The sequence below is a fragment of the Talpa occidentalis genome, unplaced genomic scaffold (assembly GCF_014898055.3).
Source record: "Talpa occidentalis isolate TD23 unplaced genomic scaffold, MPIMG_talOcc4v2.1 talOcc4.3, whole genome shotgun sequence".
NCBI classification, from domain to species: domain Eukaryota; kingdom Metazoa; phylum Chordata; class Mammalia; order Eulipotyphla; family Talpidae; genus Talpa; species Talpa occidentalis.
Window position 1 is genome coordinate 119,574,838 of NW_023603184.1, and position 25,197 is coordinate 119,600,034.

The window sequence follows — 25,197 nt, forward strand, 5'->3', positions numbered from 1 at the left end:
TGTTTGAGTATTTTTAAAGTATTGAACATTTCAGCAAGTTTTAAAAAATAACATTCTTAAGAATACTATGCACATTTTGATATGGAGATTTCTATGAAACTTACAATAATATAAACACTCTTTCCAGTTCCTGTTGGTCCTACAAATATTGAAGGTTTCTGATGAGTGGTCAACAAAGCCATTAAATTGGAATATCGAATTGTGTCCAGAGTTGGTACAATGATTTCATTAAACAGCATATCTTTAGGAATTGAAGGAGCATCTTCCAATTTCTTTATCCATGGTTCCCATCTTCCTATTCCCTATCAATAATAAAGAGTCAAATAGTGAATGTTCTGTTTTAAAATACTTTTAAAAGCTCTGGAAAAATAAGACTTTGATATAAATAAAATGTCAATGCTGTGATACTTTTGATACCCTGAAACCGTCACAAATTATGTCAAGCCAAAGATCAGTTATTTCAGTCAAAAGATATGTTCTTTAAAAGCACTGAAAATTCAAACTAGTCAATAAAGAATATGCACAGAATTTTATTCAAGAAATGTTAACCGATGCATAATTGTTGTTAACTAGAACATCAGCTGCATACTGCTTGACATTTATGTAACAGTATTACAACATCAGCTTATTTTAGGTAATATTTCCTCATTTTTAAATTGAACTAAAATTTACCTTCAACCATTTAAAAATTTACAGTTCAATAGAGTTAATTATTTTCACATTGCTGTGCAATAGACCTCTAAAGCAGAGATTTCTTAATATATTATTATGAATTAACATTATATAGTATCTTTGCATCCCATTAGCTTGTATATTGAAAGTTTAACTTTATGTGATAAGAACAAAAAATACTTCAAAACACCACGCTAACTCTCATAAGAAAAACATGACTATTTTTTCTTACAGAATATACAATCAAAACTCCTAGTCACTCAAAGCACATCAAAATTTAGACCCTCCCTTCCATCCATCTTCATGTGTCCTACAAGCAAAATCATTTAGGACCTAGCAGTTTCAAACATGCATGCTGCATGACTGTCCTCTGAGAGGTTAGGAAGTGAATGGGGCAGCACTAACTTTTATATTCACTTCTGTATCATCTGGCACAGTGTTTGGCATATTTGAGGCTGAATTCACATTAGTATGAAAATTGTAAAGAAATTTCAAGAACTTTATAGAACTGCTGAAGAAATATTTCTCTTTCCACATTCCTGATAGTCTTTTTCAATATGAATCTCTTGTCACAAGCAGGGAAACATTGAGAATCAGAAAACCCAAAATGGACAGTCATTTAGAGACAATATGATGGTGGGGAAGTCATGTAATAATCTGAGTCCCAATTCCTTCAAAGGTCCCAATTCCTTCTGAGTCCCAACTCTCTATATAAGAGAAGCTTTAGAAAAATGAAATTTTCTTAAAGAAGTATTTGGAGATAGGAAGGTGTTGCTTTTATTAAAGGGGAAAGGATAAAACTGCCCATTTGAGGTATGGAGTGATCCCAATTCACTTAACATTTGTACATATTTAAACAATATATATTCCTACACTTCATCACCAATATCATACTTGGGAGCTGTCACACACAAAAAAGTAAATAAACCCTATCCAGATTGTATTTTCCAATCCATTTGGGAAGTACTAATTAACACTAAGCCAGTTTTGTTTCATGGGACTTCTTTGAAACTATGATATGCTAATATTCACCACGAGCCTCTAAGATATATTCTTGAACAGTATGTGCCTAGAGCTGGACTCATAATGTGTAAGTTTATTTAATGAGTACTGCTGGCTCATTAGACATTATTATTACCTCATTTTATCAGTTAGAAAAACAAGCTTCAGGGAGATTAAATAACACATCCAAGGTCATGCAGAAAGGAAGGCTTTACTAGGATTAAAACCCAGGTGTGTCTGACTTCAAAACCTGCACACCTTACTCCATTTGCTACTATCTCTTAAAGTGAACAGTGGTGTTGAAGGTGGCCACAGAACCACTGTGCTGAGTTTGTCTTGGATGAGACTTTGCCAGGCTGGCAGTCACAAATCTTGCTTCAGAACGCTTACCTCCGGGATAAACTGATAATCATAAATTGTTCCTTTTTCAGGAAATGGGACAGTTAGTGCTTTTGAATATTTTTGTTCAGTACCACTCAGTAATTTATATTTATTTCGCGTTAGTTCAGTAATTGGACCGTCCATTAGTTCTCGAAGAATCTTATTAAAATTCATTCGATCATCATCTTTACAAGAAGCACCAACGGACCAGATCAATGAAAACAGGAAAATGCCCTGTATTGGAGAGGTGAGAAGATAAAGTGGGAAATCACTAATGTATTCTTGAAACTTAGATCATTCAGATTAATATCTCTGAAAGGAAGAAATAAACAAATATGCAATAGAATATCACAGAATTTTGGTAATAATTAACTTCTTAGAAATCAAATTGCATGTCTTATAAAATCTTATTATTGGAGAAAATAATACAATGCAAAGTATAAATTTTAGCCATCGTAAACCTTAGGAAATTAGTCTGGTAAATCTCATGCTATTTTAAGTATATGCCAGGGTCTTGATATTTAAAAAATTGAGATATTGATATTTAAAAATTTCATCCCATGATATATACCTTTTTATTTAAAATTTGATACAGTGCTTTTTTTTTAAAAAAAGATTTATTTATTTATTTATACAAGCACTGGGTACAGTAAGAAGCGCAAGAGGGTGAGAGAATTCACCAGAGCCAGAGCGGGGAGCAGAACAAGCAGAAGGACCGAAGTACACTGCTGAGGGGAGCACCGAGCATGGCAGGAGAGGTCTGTGCACCATGTGGGACCTGTCCTGGCAGCCGAGGATCGAACCGGCGCTGCAGAGGCTGTGGGCAGCTTCACAGCCCAGTGCTCAACCGCTGTACCACCGGGGAGGCCTGACACAGTGCTTTTTTTAAAGTAGGAGAAATTCAAATACTTTCATTTACCTATTGTCATCATTATCTGAGCATTGATTACATAACAATTAAAAAACAGCCATCCTATAAGCTAACTATTTACATCAGACTCAGCAGAGGGAACACGATGACAAGAATCTGCACTAATTGAGAAAAGCATTTGCTTGTTTAAATCGTTCTTTTAATGCCACAGCTGATATAGTCTTGATGATGCTCATAAAATTTGGGGATACTCCTTCAACATTGTTCAACTATTCCTAGATTACTCACAGACTTTCTCTCTGAAAACCATTTAAAAGTAAATTGACAATTTGTTAAAATACAAACAATAAGAACACAGTATTAACTACATATAGAAATGCTACCATTAGCAACACATAACTTTTGTTAGAGAGGATTCAAGGCCCTTCACTAACCTTATTTTTAAAGTATGTTTATGGATCATATATTTTCTTGCTTTCTTCAATCCAAATTTTATTTATATGCTTCCACACTCATTTAACATATTTACATCTCATGAAACAGGGAAGAACACCAAGAAAAAAATTTAATTATTATGAATTGGAGTCTGATGGGGAGCTAAATCTGTCAAGTGCTCATTAACTTTTTATGGATTGATCATTTCTGAGATTGGTCAAAGTTGACTCAAGCTTTCGGGAACAGATCTTAGGGGATTTCAAGGCTCCTCCTAAACCTAATAGTGCTATAGAACAGCTAGTCAAAGCGCCACCACCATCTGGTATTTAGGTCTTTTTTTGTCACTGTGCAGTTACTATCCATTGTCCAGTCTCTAATGCAGGAAGAAAAATGTTAATTATTTAGGAAACTGAGGAAAGCAGATATCTGTCTTTCTATTGCAAGATTCAAAAAGCAATGATGCTTACCTCAAGTAAAGAATAAGTTTCTCGATCATTTCTCTCTTTCACTTTGACATCATCAGCAAAATCTTTCATAAAGCAGTCGATTAGATTCATTAAGGATCGAACTAAGTTTGTATCTGAAGTTGGAGATAATTCCTGAAAACATTAGAAAAAAAATCTATAAAACAAATTAGGTGATAATTAAAATATCACCAAATAATATTTAAATAATATATTATTTAATTCTAACAGCCATAGTATCTATATGGTTAATGTGGCACTATTACTCTCTTTGGCTATATATGGCACTACTGCTGTAATTCTGATTTGATAGAAAGCTAAGGCTTTCACCAATCCCAGGTCCAGAGTGTGTCAGTGGTGAATGTCACATCCGTGTGCTCTTTAACTGCTTCTCTACTGAATCTCAAATTTTTTAAAAAAGTTACTGTTAAACATTTAGATAATTTAAGAAAGGACAGAGGTTCTATTTTACACCATTAAAAAAAACAAAACATCAAAAAAAAATCTTTTAGTGAAGGCTATTACTTTTACTTTACACACTTAATAGATAAAACCCATTGCAGAACATCTTTGAAGCTAGAGCAATACTTGTAGTAAACTCATTCCTATGAAATATATATTCAAATCCTGAAGAGCACAAAATGTTACCAGAGTACTATAAATGTCATGTACTTTACTTTTCCTGGGTCTTACCATGACAGTTTATAAAATGAAAGAACCATTCAGCATATAGCAAGTTCTCAATAAACATTTATCTTCTTTCCTCCAAGCTCTCTTTCAACCTTTAGAGTCTTACTGTTGCATAGTTAATGTGTAAAAATTAACTCTGAAGTTTCAAAGCAGTTGGCGTCACAGACGGTGTATTAAGTAGGCAAAAATGACAACTGAGTTTCACTAAGAATGGGATTAAATGTTACTGAGACAATACTAAATTGCAAATAGTTATTATTACAAATAAAACATTTTTCACTACTTAGTAAACTAGGGCATTGGTAATTTCTTTCAGAGGACAAAAATGCATAGCAGAAAGCTTGCATTAAAAGTGTTTTTTCCCTGTTTTTCTATGGAAAAGATATGTTCCAATTTTATGGATTTGTTGTTGTTGTTGTTCATAATACCTACATTCTCTGACAATGCAGGGGAGTGGGGGTGAGAGAAACAACCTGCAGCTTATTTTATGAGCCTCAATAGATACAGGTTAAGTATTTTTGAAACAATTCATATTTACAACATATTTCCATTACAGACAAACTTCTTTAAAGAGTAGGCTACAGGCATTGCCTTGCCAGTATCTCCACATTCCTTAATCAACTGCCCTGAAGTACCCTTGACTTTTCCTTGAAAGTGCTTGGAACAAGGTTGCCCCACGTTCTGCTTAACTGCCAAATCTCCTGGGGACAAGTGCCAATCCTTTTCTACCTCAACATGATCTGTTAATAATCTCTGATACTACTACTTCCTTCTTAAAATGAACCCCTCTTTTTCTTCTTGCTCCCTGAAATTTTTGATGTACCCTGGGTTCTAAACTTTGCTCTCTTCTCTTTTCCTCTTCATTTCCCCCTTAGGTAATCTCCAGTAACGTGATCTGAAACTCTGCTATACGGATCTGTACATCTTGAGCCAAACTTCTGTCTCAAATTTTCTTTTTTTTTTTAAATATGTATTTATGCATACAAGAGCTGGGGTACAGGCCAGAGGTGTGGGGGTGGGGTGAGAGGATTCACCAGAGACAGAGTGGGAATCAGAACAGGCAGAAGTACACTGCTGAGGGGAGCAGCGGGCGAGACAGGAGAGGTATGCTGCGCCATGTGGGTTGCTCCCTGGCCAGCCAGGGATCGAACTGGTGCTGCAGAGGCTACTATTACTTCATAGTGTGGTGCTTAACCCCTTGCGCCACCAGGGAGGCCCTCAAATTTTCTTATTGTATTTCTAATTGCAGGAGAAATAGCAGTGCTGTTTCCTTATAGACTTTCCAGAGCCAAAGTGATTCTAAAAGATGCTTGGTTGACATCTCCCAAAGCAGAAATGAGAGTCCTAAGTAAGCCTTCCCTAGTGAGAATGCCATCAACACTTAGGAGAAGACTTATTATTATTATTATTATTAAGGTAATGACTTACATGATTGTTTGTATTTTAGAGGTACAGGATCTACTCATGCCATCACTTCTCTTCTTTACCTTCTCCCTGCCCCAACTTCCAGGGTGCATTAAAAGAAAGAAAAATGGATTCCCCTTCTTTAGGACCTCTTTTGATCTTTCTAAAGAGGAATAACTTCCCTTACCAAAAGCCAGCTTTTAATCTATAAATGTTAATTCCTAAACAATTAGATACACTCATGCTAAAGACAGCAGATTCCTTACTTAGGATGCCTAAAGCAGTAATGCTTTCCTCCACTATCATCCACTCCATTTTTTTAAGTGGCATACATGAGGTTACTTTAAAATTTGTCTCTCTTCTGATTATAAAATGATATATACTTATTTCAAATAAAGAAAACTTGGAAAATAAAGAAAATCATAAAAATGGAAACTATTTAAAATACAACAGTTCATCAGTAGTGAGAATTTTAGCATATTTTCACACAAATAGGTTGTCAAGTGTATCTTGTTTTTTTTTTAAGGAGAAAAATGATCAGCATCTATTAATTTTCTTAAAGTCTAAGATGCCTCATTTAAAATATCTTTTGGAGAATAATTATACCAAGTATTTCCTGATTACGTGAATCAGGAAAAAGTTTTTAGTCAAATCAGTTATGGAATTATTTTAATATCTCATAGTTGATAATAAAAAATTAAAATTGATATATTTACTAATTTGGATTTTCTATTTATTTTTAAAATCTTAAACTTCATCCCTCTTACCTTTGTATGCTTTCTAATAAATTCGACAGAAACAGGGACCATTCTGTCAAATAAGCCTACTATAAATTCCTTCTGCATATTACTTATCACAGAAGGTAAAGCATTTATCCAAGACAACATCAGAGGTCTCCAGCCTAACATATGAGGCTCCATGTAAATCATACCACATCTGGAAACCTGGAAAAACAAGAGTTATCATTAAGGTAATGCTTATAAAAGAAATACAACCTGTACATCTGTTTTTTTCTTAGAACCTTTAGAAAGCTATTGGGGGAAAAAAGCTTAATTTTATAAAATTTCATGGGCTAAATTTTTGTGTATGGCTTTACCAAACAGACCTAGACAAAGAAGACAAAAACCCCTGACTCTTACATTTGTCAAAGTATATCAACAGACATGTCCATTCTTAAGAGAACTGCAGATTTTTCTTAAAATGAATCCTAATCTTTTTCATTTAAAGTCAAAATTACTACATAAAATAAATGCACTTATAACATTACAAATTTATAACCATTACAAACTTATATGAGTACTTACAGTGGCAGGAGAGGCAACTTCTAAATCCATCGGTTCAAAAATAAGATTCATTTGTGGAGACATCTGAATAATCTCCCCACTCATCAGACACAGTTTTTTGTTGTCATCCAGCACAGTATTCATGTTCTCAATCCATACTGCATCTACTGGTCCATCAAAAATTAACCACTTCCTATCTGGAGTCTAATTTATATAGAGTGTGAATAAAGGGGGAAAATGCAATTAATGATAAATGCAAGGACACAGTTTCACATTTATTTCAAAATATAAAATGTAACTACTAAAATTAATTTGACATGAAAATATAAAAGTACCTTTTGGTTTTTTTTTGTTTATTTGTTTACAATAAACACTGTATGTGACTCAGAGGCATAGGACCACACTTCCTCAAATGCAGGTCACCATACTGCACCCACCACCAGGACACCCATACTTCTCCACCACAGTCCACTATAAAGGCACCTTTAAGTAAAGTATGTTTACTTTACAAGAGAGGAATACAACATCTTTTTGTAAGATTCAGCTTTTCCAATGTTTTTGAACTTATGGTTTAGAATGTGTAAGTAAAAAATATAAATTGCCAGGGGAAGAAGAATTTTCATTTATATTGTCATTCATAATATGGTTTTCATACATATTAATAGCTCTTGTGTGCTAAGTACATTTTTGAGTCCCTCCACTGAATAAATTTACACACATACATATACATATCCCTTTGGGACTAAACTGTCTCAAGGTGGTACAGGACATTAATATCAATGTAACATTCATGGTCCCCCAATGACAAATATGAAAAGATTTACACCTTGAGAATATAATTAATGCTCAACAAAAATTAAGGGGGAACTGGAGAGTACAAAGATATCCTTTCCAGATCTTCACAAATCAGTCATTTCTGTTTACGTAGATGATGCCTGGGTTCAGCAATTATGAATTTGATTTGAACTGGACTCAGGCCATTTCAACACCCACACTAAGAGGCCAGCTATAGCTATGCTCAGCAAGCAAGGAAGAGCCTGTACTTTGAGATCAGCTTTTCCTACCACTGTTGGCCCCCCATGCCTGCTACCCTCACTATGGAAAACAACTATGTGTAGCAATAGAAAGTTGATGATGGGCTTGCAATTTAAAGGAAGTGGCTCTTAATGGCTCTACTACTTACCAGCATTGTGCCTTTGGGTCAGAGAGTAAGTATTTATGGGGCATAACTTCCTGGGGAAAGTAATATAAGCTGTGTGAGTATAAAATGGGAGCTATTTATAGCAGCACTATTTACAATAGCTAAGCTATGGAAACAACCCAAATGCCCAAAAATAGATGACTGGATCAAGAAGATGTGGTACATATACACAATGGATATTACTCAGCAATCAAAAAAGATAAACTCATGCAATTTGCAGCAATATGGATGGAGCTGGAAGGGATCATGCTCAGCAAAATAAGCCAGAAAGAAAAATACCAGATGGTCTCACTCATAGCAGGACTTTAGAAAACCTAAATAAGGGACCAGGAAAAAGACTAATTATAATAAAGACTATAATAAAGTAAAAGTCAAAATAAACAAGCAACTATAAACCAGAGACACACTATGGGGGTGGGGAGAGGATCAAAACAAAGGGGGTGGGAATTTTAAAGGGACTATAATCAAGATGAAAATGTGTACATTGTGCAAAAATGAAAAATGATGTAAAATATATAAAATTAAAAATTAAATAAATAAAATGGGAGTGAGCTCATGATTGTTTTCATGTAAGTAGTGTAACTGCATACATTATCTACATTATCTGCATACATCATACATTATCTAGAAAACCCATCTGTTAATCTGGACCAGAATGCATCCACTGTGGCAAGAAAAGACCTGACAAACCACATCAATGATTCCAGACTTCTGTTGGCCCCCATCTATGCTGCATGATAACTTTTATCTTTGAAATTACTGGTAAAGCCTAGTACTGGGCAAAATCTCTGCCCCATGAGAGTTAATCCTTAAGTTACCAATTACCCAAGTTTCTGTGATCAGTAAGGGCAGAGCTGAGATTTGATGTTTTTGTAGTCATGACTAGCTCAGTACTCAAGTGAGTAAAGAGCATCAAATTTAGGACACATCAAATTTAGTCAGAAAAAAGGAACTAACTTCTAACAACTTAATAAAGTGTGTCTACCCTAGGCCACTTTTTCCTTTAAGACCAGCCTTAGTAAGTTTGATCCCAATGATCATACTCTATGAAGAGCCTGCTAACATGTGGCAACAAATTAATTTCTTCTTGGGACAGAGAGCAATAGCCACTCAGCAGAATCAGCCAGAAATAGTAAGTACTGGCTCCCCTTCACAACCCTCACCTCTTCTGCTTCCACAGGCAGCCCAATCTCTTCCTAACATACTAGAGAGAAAGAGGGGAGACTCTAAGACATCATTTTACACAGGTCTGTAATTTCTTCTCTAAGCATTGGAGTCTATGTGACAATTAGTGGTGTGACAGTAACAGCAGCCAAAGGGATGGGCAAGGATAACATTATTATAAAAGTAAAAGTATAATGTTATTCAGATCGTATCCCTCCTGGATCTAGCCTGGAAGAAGAGAACCAGAAATACTTCCCTCTGCCCTTTTTTCTCCTGCCCTCTGTACACACCTGGGCAAAGGTGCTTGCTAGCCTGTTGTCTGGAACCTTTGAAGGTACTAATGATGTTCTTCATAGGAACACTGTCAGTCTATCCAGACATGGGCTTTAAATAAATACCTTGAACTATAACTATACATTCTTTATTTGAAACAACTGAAAAAAAAAAATCAGAAAATGGTCAAAACGAAATACCACAGTCCTTTAATTATGCATACCAAAGTGTTATTACTCACCGATGAAGAAGCAAACGCTCTAAAACTGACAGCAAGGATCCCATCAGACCACTCATGGGACACTGTATCAAACTGTCCGTACAGCTGACCCATGGTTACAGACTTAGGGTTTAAAACAGTGATTTGGACTTTGTTTTCTTCCATTAACCCCTTAATGAAAAAAATAGTTTATTCATGCTTTCATTCATTTAGAGGAATACCATTTTTATTCATAGAAAACATGACTGTGAGTGTAGAAAAATCCTAAAAATCTACAAAGAAATGACCACAATGTTACTCTTAGAATTTCCACATAATGAACTATTTGGGGCTTTACAAATGGGTCAGAATGCATGTTCATAACTTCAACTTCTATAATCTTGAGTGATACCATGTTTTGCTTTTTAAACAAGATTTGCTTTTATATGTAGTGAAAACAATTAGTCCACATAATAAGAAAACAGGAAAAACACAAAACAGCAAGGCAGGATGGCAGGCAGGAGGGAAAGGTGGGGGGGAAGGCAAGGGAGAGGGAGAGGTAGAAAAGAAATAGGATGGAAGTATAAAAGCAGAGAAACAGACAACAGAAATAAGTATCATCTTGCATGATAATAAACATAAATTAAATTTCCCCTTTGTAAAGACAAAGAACATACAACTGGAGAATATTAAAGTCAAACTATTTATACTTCACAAAAGATAAATCACATTACACCAAGCCTTACAATGAAAGACATGAGCAAATACATATGAAGGGACAAAGTAGGCATGGCAATATTGCCATTAGGCACAGGGGACCCAAGGCAAGTAACAGAAAAGTACATAATTTTATATTCGTTGAAGGGGAGATTCACAAGGAAGATACAAATGATCACAAATCCCAGAGAGGCCACAAACATTGAAATATATGAAGCAGGGCCTCCCCAGTGGTGCAGCAGTTGAGCGCTGGGTTGCGAAGCTGCCCGCAGCCTCTGCAGCGCCAGTTCGATCACCGGCTGCTCCCCGGCCACCGGAGGAGGGTCCCACATGGCGCGCAGACCTCTCCTGCCGCCCGCTGCTCCCCTCAGCAGTGTACTTCAGTCCTTCTGCCTGCTCTGCTCCCTGCTCTGGCTCTGGTGAATTCTCTCACCCTCCCGCGCTTCTGACTGTACCCAGTGTTTGCATAAATAAATAAATAAATAAATCTTTTAAAAAAAAAGGAAATATATGAAGCAAAACCTATTTGAAATACATTAAGTATAAAGAAATGCAATGTTACTTGGAGAATTTAAAGCAGTTTCATTTCTTTAGCATATTAAAGTAGACCAAACTGATGTGCAGTACAGGAATTTTTAATAATATAATGGTCATTATTTTTTACATATATGTCCAATATATACATTTGTATCTTACACACATTTTAATTCAGTACCACTGGCAGCCAGTAACAAAAGTACGCATAAATCTAATCACTCAGAAGATAAAAAATACTCTAAAAATAAGGAAAGAAAACTTTAGGTTTTTTCATATTCTCAGGCATTTCCTACATTGAATTTTAATTAAATCTTTTTAAGAAATGAAAGGTTGAGAGGCAAATCTGTGGCATACCCTTGCTACATAGCTTCCTACTTTCTTTGTATTGCCTTTCTAATATTATTTTCATTTTGACTCATTTTTTTCATGATTTTTATGTTGCTGGATTAAAGTATCTTTTAAAATGACCATATATTCCATCTTAAAGCTTATTATTAATAAATTAATGCATTAATAACACACTTACCTTTTCACATATATCATTTAGTGCTCCAGCTAAGACACGATATGCACTGGTTTTTCCTCCAAATGGTTCTCCAACAATCATAAAACCATGACGCACAATCATCATTTCATATATCTGCAGAATCTTCTCAGAAAAGAATCTGGTCATCTGTAAGTTCATGGACTCACAGTTGTCTTTAATAGCTGCCAGTAAATCATTGTAATCTGGTTTTGGTAATTTTACCCCAGGAAACAAATCTGAAGTAATTCCCTGATGACAGAATACTTGGGAATTAATACTATGAAAATTCTCCTCTCTCTCCCTCTCTCCTCTCTCTATACATATAAAATAATTTCTCTCTATATATTATATATATACTACCCACACATACATGAGACATACATAAATATACATAAACATGATAAAATCTATCTCATATTTAATATTGATGACAAGAGCCATTAAGTAATAATTGTTCATCAGCATTCTTTTAAAGATTTATTTATTTATGCATATGAGAACTGGGGTACAGGTTGGGGGTTGAGAGGATTCACCAGAGACAGAGTGGGGAGCAGAACAGGCAGATTGACTGAAATACACTGCTGAGGGGAGCAGCGGGCAAGAGAGGAGAGGTCTGCTACACCATGTGGGTCACCTCCCTGGTGGGGGATCAAACTCGTGATATAGTGGCTGCGGATAGCTTCATAGTGTTGTGTCTTAACCCCTTGTGCCACCAGGTAGGCCCATGTTCATCAGTATTTTTAATAAACTACAGAGGTATGACTGAAATACAATAAACTATATATTTAAAGTGATAGGTAAAACCATCAACTCAATCAAGAGGCAAAAAGGGAACGTATTTGGTATTTAGTGGCTCCCAACCAAGACCAGATCCTCTCACTCTTCTGCCAGGTAGGAAATTGGAAATACATGAAATTATTTTCTTGGTTGTCACACTGGGAAGGGTCTAGACATTGGCGGTGGGAGGAGGGGAGGGCAGGGATGCCAAGTGTTGCTCAATGGATGGGACAGTCTCTCCCGACATGGAGTTTTCATAATTGAAAATGTCAGTCGTGGAAGGACTAGGGTCAAAATAAGGGGGGGTGCAATTGTATGGGGAATATAACCAAAATGAAAATGCATACATTGTGCAAAGATGAAAAAAGATGTAAGAATTATATAAAATAAAATATTTAAATTAGAAAAAATAAAATAAACACACAAAAAAAGAAAATGTCAGTCGTGCTCTACCTGTGAAAAACTGCTCAATAAACATTCACTAAGTGAATATACAACTGCATGAGAATACTTATGGTGAGGTACATTTCCATTTTATGAAAATAAACAATTTATACTACTGGAAAGACCTTCATAGTATACTAGCTCTAAAAAAAGAGAAAACTTTAGGAAGGAAATGTAAATCTTTCCTTTATAGATTTTCTGTAAGAACTATTTGTACCACCAGCTCTAAGTACTAAGGAAGGCTCCTTCCAGAAAGATGAAGCATGGTTGCTATGGGTAGCTGATGACACTAGATCACATGTCATCTCTCCCCTTTTTGTGGCAACCAGAATGACTTCAGTTTTCACACATTATAAGCTAACTGCATATACTTCAAAATAGTGCCAGTGACTACAACATCTAACATTTGTGATATATTCTACATGATTGGGAAAGAAAAAAATGACATCGAATGATAATACAGAAATTTTAAGCATCATTCTAACACTTTGCAATTATTCATGACCTAATCTTATAAATATTACCAAGATTATTAGGTTTAGTTGGTCTTAAATTATCCTGAAAAAATACTATCATAAAATTCATTGCACTCTTTTAAAGAAAATTAACTATTTTTATTTCTTCTGTTATCAATTTAACATTTACCAAGTACCTATTCTATGCAAGGGATTTGGTGGCATGGTATATACTTTCCTTCATGGAGCTTATATTCTAGTGCAGTTATAGGTAAACATATTTTGTAACTTTTGTGCACTCATTATATTCTGCAGTCAATTAAAAAAGTACATATTATTTGAAAATCCCCAAGTAGTTGAAAGTCATCCAAAGAAACAAAGCTAGCTACACATACTTCAAATAAAATATGGAATGATCTATATTTCACTGAGTCATATCATTCTTTCCTATAGTGGAAGTTTCTTGCAGGGAATTGCAAACTTAGACATTTGATAAATACATTATTATAACAGCTTTGATATACTGGAATAATAAATGTTCTTACCTCAAAGAGTGGTAAATCATGTGACAAAAATTTTGGCAGATTTACATCAATAATGGATCTAAGCAGCAAAATTTCTTCATTTTCATTTGGATATTTCAACTGAAAGAAAATACACTCATGTTGCTAGCTGCATCTGCTAAGTGCATCCACCACAAATTCACACACACACACACACAGAGAGAGAGAGAGAGAGAGAGCGCACACACAGACCCCAATTATGATTTAAACCCTTGAAAAACTTTTTTTATCTTATTGGATTGCTATTTGTTTTGAATATTGACATTTATATATGTTGAACTTTACACTAGTTTATAGTAACATTTTTTTTTTTTTAAGATTTATTTATTTATTTATACAAGCACTGGGTACAGTCAGAAGCGCAGGAGGGTGAGAGAATTCACCAGAGCCAGAGCGGGGAGCAGAGCAGGCAGAAGGACCGAAGTACACTGCTGAGGGGAGCAGCGGGCGGCAGGAGAGGTCTGCGCGCCATGTGGGACCCTCCTCTGGTGGCCGGGGAGCAGCCGGGAATCGAACCGGCGCTGCAGAGGCTGTGGGCAGCTTCACAACCCAGCGCTCAACCGCTGCGCCACGCCACCGGGGAGGTGCAACATTTGTTTATTTTAAAGGTGTATTTATTTATACATACAAGAGCTGGGGTGTAGGCCAGAGGTGCGGGAGGTGAGAGGATTCACCAGAGAGAGAGTGGGGAGCAGAAGCAGCAGATTGACAGAAATACACTGCTGAGAGAGCAGTGGGTAAGATGGGAGAGGTCTGCTGCACCATGTGGTTAGTCCCCTGGTGGGATTGAACTTGTGCTGCAGTGGTTGCCATAGCTTCATTGCTGAGACTTAACCCATTGCACCACTAGGGAGGCCCCCTATAATAAAAACCTTTGAACTACCTATCCACAGACAGGCTAGGTAAAAAGCTATTGATTATGAATTAAATATAGTTTGAGAATTTTCATTGCCTATACATTGGGTAGGAGCTTGCTAGTCTTACACTTTCATGAACAGCAAGTAGTTTAGTTAAGTGAAAACAATGATTAAATATGGGCAACTTTAAAAGTTGCATTTAAATTTAAAATGTAAATATTCACTCATGTTTGACCATATTTTAATGCCAAGGTTTCTTCTCTGAATGTTGAGTTTTGAAAAAAAAAATGAATTCTTCACTTTTGTCCAGTTTTGTTGTGTTCTGGAATGTTTTTCTTAAAGGATGTAATGCTCTTCAAAGATATTGGTGAGACAATCTAAGTACAGCATCACAATCAATTTTTAAGTTCTTTTTCAGTCTTATATACTTTTTTCATCCACTCCCAACACAAAGTCAGTAGTTTAGCATTTCATCTTCACTCAATCTTTCTTAAACTGTAAAATTAATTTTCATCAAAAAAATTTTCCTTCTCATGCTTATGTATTATCGGTTTCCTTGACATTTAACTAACGACATAGTAATAGTAGCATGTCTAACAGGTTTCAGAAAGGTTCAGGAACAAGCAACCTGTTTTTGTATAGAGCACAGCTCATCTGACAAAGCTAAAGCAAGAAAGCAACGCAGCACACTAGCTGTTGGCTCAGTATCAATGTGTGTGACTGTGTTCCACAGAATTGACAAGACTGGTTAATAAACTAAATCTCTTAAGTCAAGAGTGTTTCAGAAAAATTGTATTCCAAAACATCTGTACTATATCCAAAATGTAGCAAAAATCTGAATTTAGGGGAATGTTGCTCATGCCCCTAATAAGGTTCATACAACTCACAAAAATCTGAACTCAGAATTATTTTTATCAACTTTAATACTTTACTCAAAATCTCACTCCAATGTTTCTCCTACCATCTTGGCATTTATTCTTACAGAAAGCTCCTCATTTTCTCTAGAGTCCATATGCCTAATAAATTCCATGTTCTTACTTAACTGGGTTTAACCTGACAGTCAGCTATGTCTCACAGTCACATTCAGCTGACTCTGAATTTCCACCAATGCCAGAACTACTTCTGTTCATCTGCACTTTTGTCTTCGGATAGTTATGACCATATATAAATAATGAGTCAGAAGTCTATTTTGTTATGTGGCTACCATTTTAAAGCAAATGCTTAAATTATTTCTTGAGATAATAGAAACAAATTTTAAAACATTCAAGCCAACACATTAAACATTTTTAAGTTTTCTTTTGACAACAAATGATAGGATGCATTTGCAGGATTCATTTGCTGTGTAATTTTAATAGCTCAATTCCATAGGTGAGATTTCAATGATGATATCCCCTAGGATGATGCTTTATCTTTCCCATTATCTGATCACAATGTAATTGTGACACAACAGGTTAATACATATTGCTGCTTCTAGCTGCATTTGTTTATTGCTAAAAACAATGACTTAACATTTTGTTAATTGTGAAATAGACTATTATCATTTATCAGCACTCTTGGTAATGTTATTACAGAAGATAAAAATGCATGTCATTGATCTTAATCATATAGAATATATTTTAAAATCTTTATCTTTTACAAATTATGAACATGAAAATTTTATAGACTTCAAAGTCACACTTCACTGTTAACTATAACCTATTTTGCTTGTTTTCTTAAAGAACTACTATACAGTTATATTCACAGTTCCACAAAATATTCCAATGAAAAGTTATCCAAGTCTTAATGTGTTTGGGTTTACATCTATATTGTTAAGGCTTATCCATTTTAAAATGCAAACAATATATTGTATATCTATTGCTAGTCTACAGTTGTCTGCAACTGTGTAATTACATTAAGTGACCATGACCAGGGTGTTTTTGTATGTATGTATTAATTAGGATTTATTTCCTTTAATGCTGTGCATACTCACCAGACTGAAAATCTTCAAAATATTTCTCAGCAGCAATTTCATTCCTTGGTAGTAACTAGTTTTATACTCTTTAAATTATGAAACAGAACTCAAACCATTAAGAATTATGTGTGTAAGGTTTTACAAAAAATAAAATTTCCTTTTTCCACAAGTGTAAAATAATTACTGTTTTAGTACAACAATTGAATTTTCCTTAGTTGATGAAACCAACCAGTTATTAGAACTCCATTAGTTCTTCATTGTCCTGAGACTTACAAATGCAAATTTTATGGAGAAGAAACACCTGCGTTGTCTACCTTTAGATTCCCAGCAGCAGTAAGCACTGACTTCACAGCTCTCATTCCATAGTCATAGTGATGTTGTGACGACAACTGCTCTGAACACAAGCGGTAGGTAGCCACGATTTTTACTGACAGTGGACGAGCTGTGACAAAGCCACAGGAGTACAGGACTATTTCAGCAATCATGGCATAGTCTGGCACCATCATCGCTACTGTCCGAAAGAGAGCCTATGGGAGTGAAGCAGTGATTTTTTAAAGACCATCATAAAGACAACCAACTCTTTCGTAATACACTGTGATTATATAGCTTTTCTGCAGCAACATTATTATGAATGTCACATCTTACAGATAAAAACACTTAGGAAAAGTTGGTTTCCTATTGTTGTTATATAATATCATTTATTTTTGCCTATTTTCCTTAAATTGTCTTTTAAGACTATTTTCAAATTTCTATAAACTTAGATCTCTGGTGAATTATTAATTCATGTAAGTGTTAAATATCAACTATGTTCTTACTTTTCCAGAAATAACACATTATGGGGAAGAAAGCATTAGGTTCTTCTGAGATGTCTATAAGCAGATTTCTCATCCGGGTTGATGAGAATGGGCCTTGTGTTGAGAAACTGGCCTTCACGTGAGTTTCCCCAGGTAGCTAATTCAACATAAGATTTGGGGAGAATCAGGTAAGCCTTAATAACAAGTCTCTGTTAGGTAAAATACGTATTTTGAGATATTTTAACCTTTTTGAATCTGCAGTCACCATATAAGTCTTTCCCCAAGCACAACAGATGGATAATTATTACCAAGAAAAAATCAATTTCCCAATGGCAAAGATCTTCTTCTCATGACATTTTTATATATAGTGGAATAGTAAATGCCATGTTATATTAAACAGAAAACTAAATAGATTTTAAAATAAGAAATTTTAAATGTAGAATATCAGCATATCAGGATTTACTTCAATATCTCTTGCATTAAAACATACCATCTTGTACTAAATAGTGAAAATAGTATTTTAAAAATGACAGTGGTCTTCCTATAGTACATGACAATTTGAGTAAATTCAATTTATAATACCTTCTGGGAATGTGTTGAATTATCAAAAAACACAAAGCAGATAAAGAAGAAAATCTTGCTTAGGTAATAGTTTATGATTCTTCCAAGGTGAGAATAAAAGATTTGCATGAAGAAAAAACCCTTCTAATGTTTCATGTTAATTACTTACTAGGAACTTTAATTCTGCTAGCTAGTAAGATTAACATGAAAGGAGAAAATAAAATATTTAAAATATATAGCTTGTGTAAATAACTTGGAAAAGAGAAGTTTAAGCAAATGTTTTAACCATTGTACACTGGGGAGGGGGGAATGCGAAAGAGTTACTATACAGATGGCACTTCTTTTAAAACTATTTCTTAATGAATAAAAGAGAATGAATAACAAATTAGTCACTTGGCCACTGTCTAGATTAAGGTTTCTTAATAGAAACCAGTGTTTCTACAATAGAATTTCTGCAGTCAACATCTAGGAGTCTGTGTTACATGTTTCCCTCTTATCACCCCAACTATTTCAAAAATTCCTATTTACATTCCTTCAGTACTATTAGCAATATGGTTATGGAACACATGGACACAGACATATTGTAGCCAGGAAAATGAAAAATAGATTGAGCAAAAGAAGTTTGAAAGGTCACAGCAATATTCTGTTTAATAGGAATCCTCTACCAAACGTTTGACAATAATTCTTATTTGTAACAGGAAAAATCAGTCTGATCAAAATAATTTTTAGGCCTAAACTGTTTTGCTGATGGATACTCTAATAGTTCTCAAAGAGAGGAATACTAATATGACAAGGCTTGATTTGGGATGCTTCAGAAATAATTTGTTAGTAATAGCAGGAACTTTAAGGATAATATAGTGCTTTCTTTAAAAATTATTAAGTCAGATTCTGACTTAAACAATGACTGATTTCCTGAGTGCAATATAGGAGAGGGGAGACCATAGGTAACATGTCAGGACTTGAATAAATTCTAGCACATGTAATCAATGTAAGCAACACCCTGCATGTTTATTGCTTCTGCCCTATTTGGTAGGAAAAAAAAAAAAAAAAAAAAAAAAAGGTGGTACATCAGGAATCATGTATATCATGTATCATGTATATTTTCTGGAGAATGCTTCCAGACTGAATATTTGAAAAAGTACAACAAAACTTCAGCAATAACTTCTTACCATTTCCTTCTGGGGAATGGAAATAGTTTTCTCAAGTATTGTGACCTGTTCAGGAATGAGTTAGATTTCAGTTCAGTGAAATGAAGGATGCAGGCTCCTACATCATGTTGAGAAAGCTAAGTGACATGTGGCAGCAGAATCAATGTGGTTCTCACTCCCACAATTTTTGGGGGGTAAAAAATGCAGGAGATGTATAAAATAATAAAAACAGAACCAAACAAGAGTTATTTTAAAGCCTGCTCAACATTCCTTTGGCAAAGCAAGACTTCTCCAACAATGAGGTATATGTGGAGTCGCCCACTAGAGATCTAGGAAGGGATGTGGGAATGATATCTGGGAAAAAAAAGAATCCATCACCCATCTCAGGCTTTGCAATTGACCTTACGGAGGTATCCCCAAAGAATCCCTGGACATGCACAGGACTGAAAGATGCAGCTACAAACCTCAGATGGGTCAAGGGGCTTTACCCAGAGGTCATATCTGAACTGTATGTATGTCTAGTATTTCACTATTAGCTTAAAGGATGAGTATAAATGTATGAGGCTGGTAAGCGATTAGAAAAACACTCAGGAGAGTGTTTTTTGCAAACAACATGTGCAGAGGGATGGGACCTTTAGAGGCTAGTGAAGCCCAATGTGACAGGGAGATGGCAGCACAGATTCAGTTGGGTTTTAGTGTCATGTCCCTTGTAAATTAGGCCAAGACACTTGACCTTCTTTTCCATAGGTAAAAAAAGAATCCAGCAGTTTTTTAAGTCTGGAAATATGATTATATGTCTTCTGATAGATGACAGAGGTACACTGTAAAGGGGAATTCATTACAGTGGATTTCAGTGGGGAAGAGATTGATGACAAGTGTATTGCTACAGTAAGACAAACAAGAGAAGACTAAAGAGGGGTGGAAGCAAGGTGTGACACTGGGGTTGGACAGAAGCAGTGGGAACTAATAAGACTTTTGTGAAATAAGAACCCTGGTTTTAGTGACTGAATAAATCACTAGGAAAAAGGGGGAGGCTTCAAGGATGATTTCGAAAACTGATCACATTCACTGGGTCAAGCAGGTTTTGTTTTTTTCTTTTTTCCTTTAAGGAATACATAACACACTTCTAAGACATGCTTTGCAAAATGGTTAGGTACTTCCATATGTACTTGAAAACATGTTTTGTAGCAGTTCTAATCACAAAAATGGCATAATAGGAGAAACAAATAAAAACATGAACAGAATTTAAGAGTAGCCTTTAGCCTAAATTAGAAGGAAAATACTATCACCCCAAGAACCACAAGGTGAGTATTTGGACAACTTCAACAAGCACAGTAAATAAAACTGGAAATGTCTGCAAAGGACCTCAACAGACTTAATCTAACAATGGTTCCAGATCATGCTAACTATGCAGATTTTTGGCTTTTATACATATTTATGTATTCAGGTTCACCCCACTGAATCAAAGAATAACCCAAGTGAATCGAAGAACTACTACCAAAAGAGCTTTCCAAATGAAAGCATAATAAAATTTGCAAAATGCTTCTTAGATAAAGGGGGATTTACCAGTTTTCATTTTGCAATCATAGCTGCCTTCACTAAGAGAAAGTACTAATCCATCTCATCTAACATTTAACAGTTCATGGAAAAGAAAACCACAAATACTTGGCGGCAATTAATGGAATCAAAGTCTTATTGGTGGGGGAAAAAAGTCCTCATCTAGGCTGAGAAACTGAGGATCTAAGCATGTGAACGGTAGAATGATACAGGATTTTAAAGACTTGGTTTGGGATGCATAGTTACCTCTTCATTATTCTTCAATATTGTCCTCTGAGTGAGGCACAAACATGCAGTTTGCCAGAAAAGGACATAAAGTGCCTAACAAACTATATGCGGAAAATATATTTTTTTTCATTAGCTGACATTGCATTATAACATTATATGTTTCTGAAAATCAACATGTGTCTTTTGATATTAAGGTTATATTTCATTAACAATCAAAAATAATTTCTGAAATGAAGATTCAAAGTTAGTCAATTAGCAAGGTGTTTTGTTCTTTTTTTGAACAATCAGTTGGTGCTGGAAATTAATGAGAATTGATGTGGGATATACACTAATGTGGTATCTAACCTGTAGGGAAGGCAATTAAGCAGCACAGTTCTTGGTGGTTTGACTCTACCCATGGCAAGACTTTAAAATAGAGAAAGGCCCTAAGCAAAAACTGCCTGTTACAGTGTTATTCATAATGAAGGAAAACTACAATCAACTTAAGTGTCCATCAGTGAGACATAGTTCAGTAAATTTATATATAATTTGAATTATTTTTATAAAGATAGGAATGCCCACATTATAATATTAACTTGGAAAGAAATACGCAACATATGCAATCTCCTGATTTTAACAATTAAAAAACTGACATGTTGAAAGTCCAATTTGGGGGATACAATATAGTAAATAGATACAGTAAACAGTAAAATGGGTACTTTTTTTGTCATTTCCTGTATTTTCCAATTTTCCGTAACTACCATTGCTTTTCGAAAATAAGTTTTGGAAATTGTATCTGGCTTGCATATTTATATTCTAAAGATACACTGAGCTTTCAAAAAATTTTTTTCAAAGTTTTCCAAAAATATAATTCCTAAAAATAAATATTTTGCAAAAACTTCTTGGATAATGTGTTTTTTTTTCTTTCTATGCATTTACTTTGTAAATTTGAATAAAAGAATAGATGATGTTGACCCTTCTGTACCTTCAGATTATCTGGCAGTTCTGATCTCCCAGCATACCCAGGGTTCATTGTTATAAAGACAGCACATGTGGGGTCAAGTTTTAGTTCAGTCCCTTCAAACACTATTATCTCAGCACCTGTATTAATACCTGTGGATAATCAAAAATGAAATGACTTAGTAATTACACAGAGAACTGTCACTTTTGCTTCCCATATTTCCACTGTTTTTACATAATGCAAAGACAAACTAGCTCATTACCTCTTTGAATAGTAAGAATTTGTTGAGCAACCACAGAAAGTACTTCCAAATCAATTCTGTTAAATTCATCAAAGCAAGCCCAGGCTCCACAAGATAACAGTCCCTGGGAGAAAAGAGAAATGAAATTTTTCAATTTTATCTGATTGAATATTGCATTGAAATGTTGAGTTTTCACCTGATCTTTGCAAGGATTTAATATCCTGTCAAGGAAATTGCTTATTCACCTTTATCTTTCAAGATGACTTATTTTTTATTACCAATTCATTATTCTGCATGAATAAAGAGCTTGATCAATTGGAAATTCTTCCAACTGATTTTTTTCTACTTTCTATATCTTTAAGCATTCAGATGTATACCTGTGATTTCAAAATCTTTCTTACTTTTATTTATAAATCTTATTTGCATTGTTCATATTGACTCCACAGACTGGATTGTAATAACCCTCTGAATAAAATGACTTTTGTTGCCAATGAGACTGTTTTGTGGTCTGAGCACCTGAACAGCCAACTATCATAATTTAAGGCTCTAGTTTCACATTCTTATGTCACAGGCACCTCATAAATATATACCATTGGTCACAAGGACAACTTGGAAATCAAGCTTGAGTAGCTCAGTCCAAATTTGAATTTATCTTTTTGAATCAATTCAGTGAATATTTACTGAACATATATTCTATAGCTTGTGAATGTATGTGTGTTTCATTGAGTATCTGGTATTTGCCAGGCATGATACAAGCACTATATGCATGAGAATGTATTTATGAAAGTAAATTACGGAATTGTATCAACTTGTTAAAAACAAGATCTAACAAGATTAAAAACATCTTCAGATTCCCACAACTTTTACATGATGCAGCAGTTCTCAAACTCACAGCTGCCCCAACAGATTGAAGGGCACCACTCATTCCTATCAGTGATAAGGATCCATCACTGAGGAATGGAGAGGGAGACATTTGCTATAACCCCATTTTTCTTATTATTGAATTTAAGTTTAACCACAATTTCTTTAACCTACATTAAATTATGTGTCATCAACAATAACCTTCCTCTCAAAACAGTTATGTTGTAAGGAAACAAAGAGTTGACTCAAACCTTAAAGAATTTTCCTAAAGCCAGATAATCCAACCCATCAGAACAGTTGAAGACAACACATTGTTTGGCTACAGCTTTTGCTAAGTCTTTGGTAGTTTCAGTTTTTCCAGTGCCCGCTGGCCCTTCAGGTGCTCCTCCAAGGTGCAGATGAAGGGCTCCAAATAAGGTTCTGAACAAAAGAAATAAACAGTCTTTGTAGAATAATGTGGTATTTTTAAATGCATTTCCAAATGGTAAAAGTTTAAACTTGAGGAAAAATTTCCCGTTTCTTCAATATTTTCTTCTTCCTTCCAGCTTTTAAGACTTGACATATATATATTACAAAATCAGAACCACTTCAGTTTTACAATTCAATGCTAATTTCTGATCAATATAGAGAATTCAGTTGACCCTGAATTTACCAATTCCCTTACTGCAAATATATGCAAATGCTATATAAAAGAAAACAAACAATAACTTTTAAAATATAAGGACATTTTTGAAAGAATGAAAAGCAAATCACAAAATGAAGAGAGAACCAAAGCTGGAAAAGTAACTAGGTGTTAAAGCTGTAGAGGTGCAAATTGTATTTGGGATCTGCATATAAACACAATTGCATTTGCACCCACATAGAAATTGGAAATAAGTCCTCTTAATGAACAAGGTGGAGAGCTGGAATAATCAGCCTATATAAACCTAAAATTCTTAAAAGACCACCTGACTCTAAATAGGAACTCAAATAACTCCAGCAGCCCATAGGAGAAAGACAAAGAAAAGTCATCTATGGAGGAGACAGCAAGCTTACCCTCATCAGAGTCCAGAGAAAATCCTATATCATTATGGGGATAGGGTCCACATTTCCATTATTCGTGGGTATATGAATACAAACTGAGAAATGAATATTAAAATTTTGTTCTGGACTAGAGAATACCTTAGAGTCCTCCTTAGGAAAAAAAAGGTGGAACTGTTCCACATAGATACTTTCATAGCAGAGAACAGGTCAGATTACATGGGGAAACCAGTGTTACTGAATGAGCTCACAGTTGAAATTTAAGATATCAAAGTGAAGAGTCAGACTCGCAGTAGCAAATCTTCAGTCTTGCAGATGGACATAGCTCTGGAAGGGTAACTACATACATGGCACTCTACCTGCTTATGTATCCTAGTGGTCTGTTCAATAAGATCTTAAACAAAATGCAACAGACATCAGAAAATCATGACAAATTTCAAAATATAGCTGCTATATGATCCAATGTTACTTCAATATTGAAATAAACAAAAACGTTCAAGTAAGGGCCTCCCTGGTGGCACAAGGGGTTAAGCATGCACTATGAAGCAATCTGCAGCCTTTGCAGCACGAGTTCAATCCCCGACTGGCCAAGGAACATGCAACCCACATGGCGCAGCAGACCTCTCCTGACTTGCCCGCTGCTTCCCTCAGCAGTGTATTTCGGTCAGTCTGCCTGTTCCGTTTCCCACTCTGTCGCTGGTGAATCCTCTCACCCCCCCCACATATCTGGCCTGTACCCCAGCTCTTGTATGCATAAATAAATCTTTAAAAAAAATGTTCAAGAAAAATATCTATACATAAACATTTTTTAAAAAGCAAAATTTCACAGGCAATGACTGAGAATTTTCGAGAACTCAAGAAAGACATGAATTGAAAAAGTCCCACGAAGGATAAATAAACTCATTGACATCTAGTAACATCACAGAGAACATAAACAATATAGAGAAATTCTTAAAAGCTGTAATAGAGAAAATGACCTAT

General features: G+C 35.1%; 1 protein-coding gene across 2 annotated transcripts in view; it reads right to left on the reverse strand.

Annotated features, from left to right (window-relative positions):
- DNAH7 (dynein axonemal heavy chain 7) overlaps positions 1-25,197 on the reverse strand; it is a 224,034-nt gene that overhangs the window by 108,989 nt on the left and 89,848 nt on the right. For both annotated transcript variants that reach the window (XM_037523738.1, XM_037523737.1), the window contains exons 25-36: positions 23,448-23,616; positions 22,357-22,459; positions 22,119-22,246; positions 17,181-17,393; positions 14,041-14,139; positions 11,820-12,068; positions 10,082-10,231; positions 7,224-7,406; positions 6,687-6,863; positions 3,829-3,960; positions 2,065-2,289; positions 105-302 (exon numbers count right to left, since the gene is read on the reverse strand). In XM_037523738.1, coding sequence (XP_037379635.1) covers positions 105-302; positions 2,065-2,289; positions 3,829-3,960; positions 6,687-6,863; positions 7,224-7,406; positions 10,082-10,231; positions 11,820-12,068; positions 14,041-14,139; positions 17,181-17,393; positions 22,119-22,246; positions 22,357-22,459; positions 23,448-23,616 — 2,026 coding nt within the window. The remainder of the gene's footprint in view (positions 1-104; positions 303-2,064; positions 2,290-3,828; positions 3,961-6,686; positions 6,864-7,223; positions 7,407-10,081; positions 10,232-11,819; positions 12,069-14,040; positions 14,140-17,180; positions 17,394-22,118; positions 22,247-22,356; positions 22,460-23,447; positions 23,617-25,197) is intronic.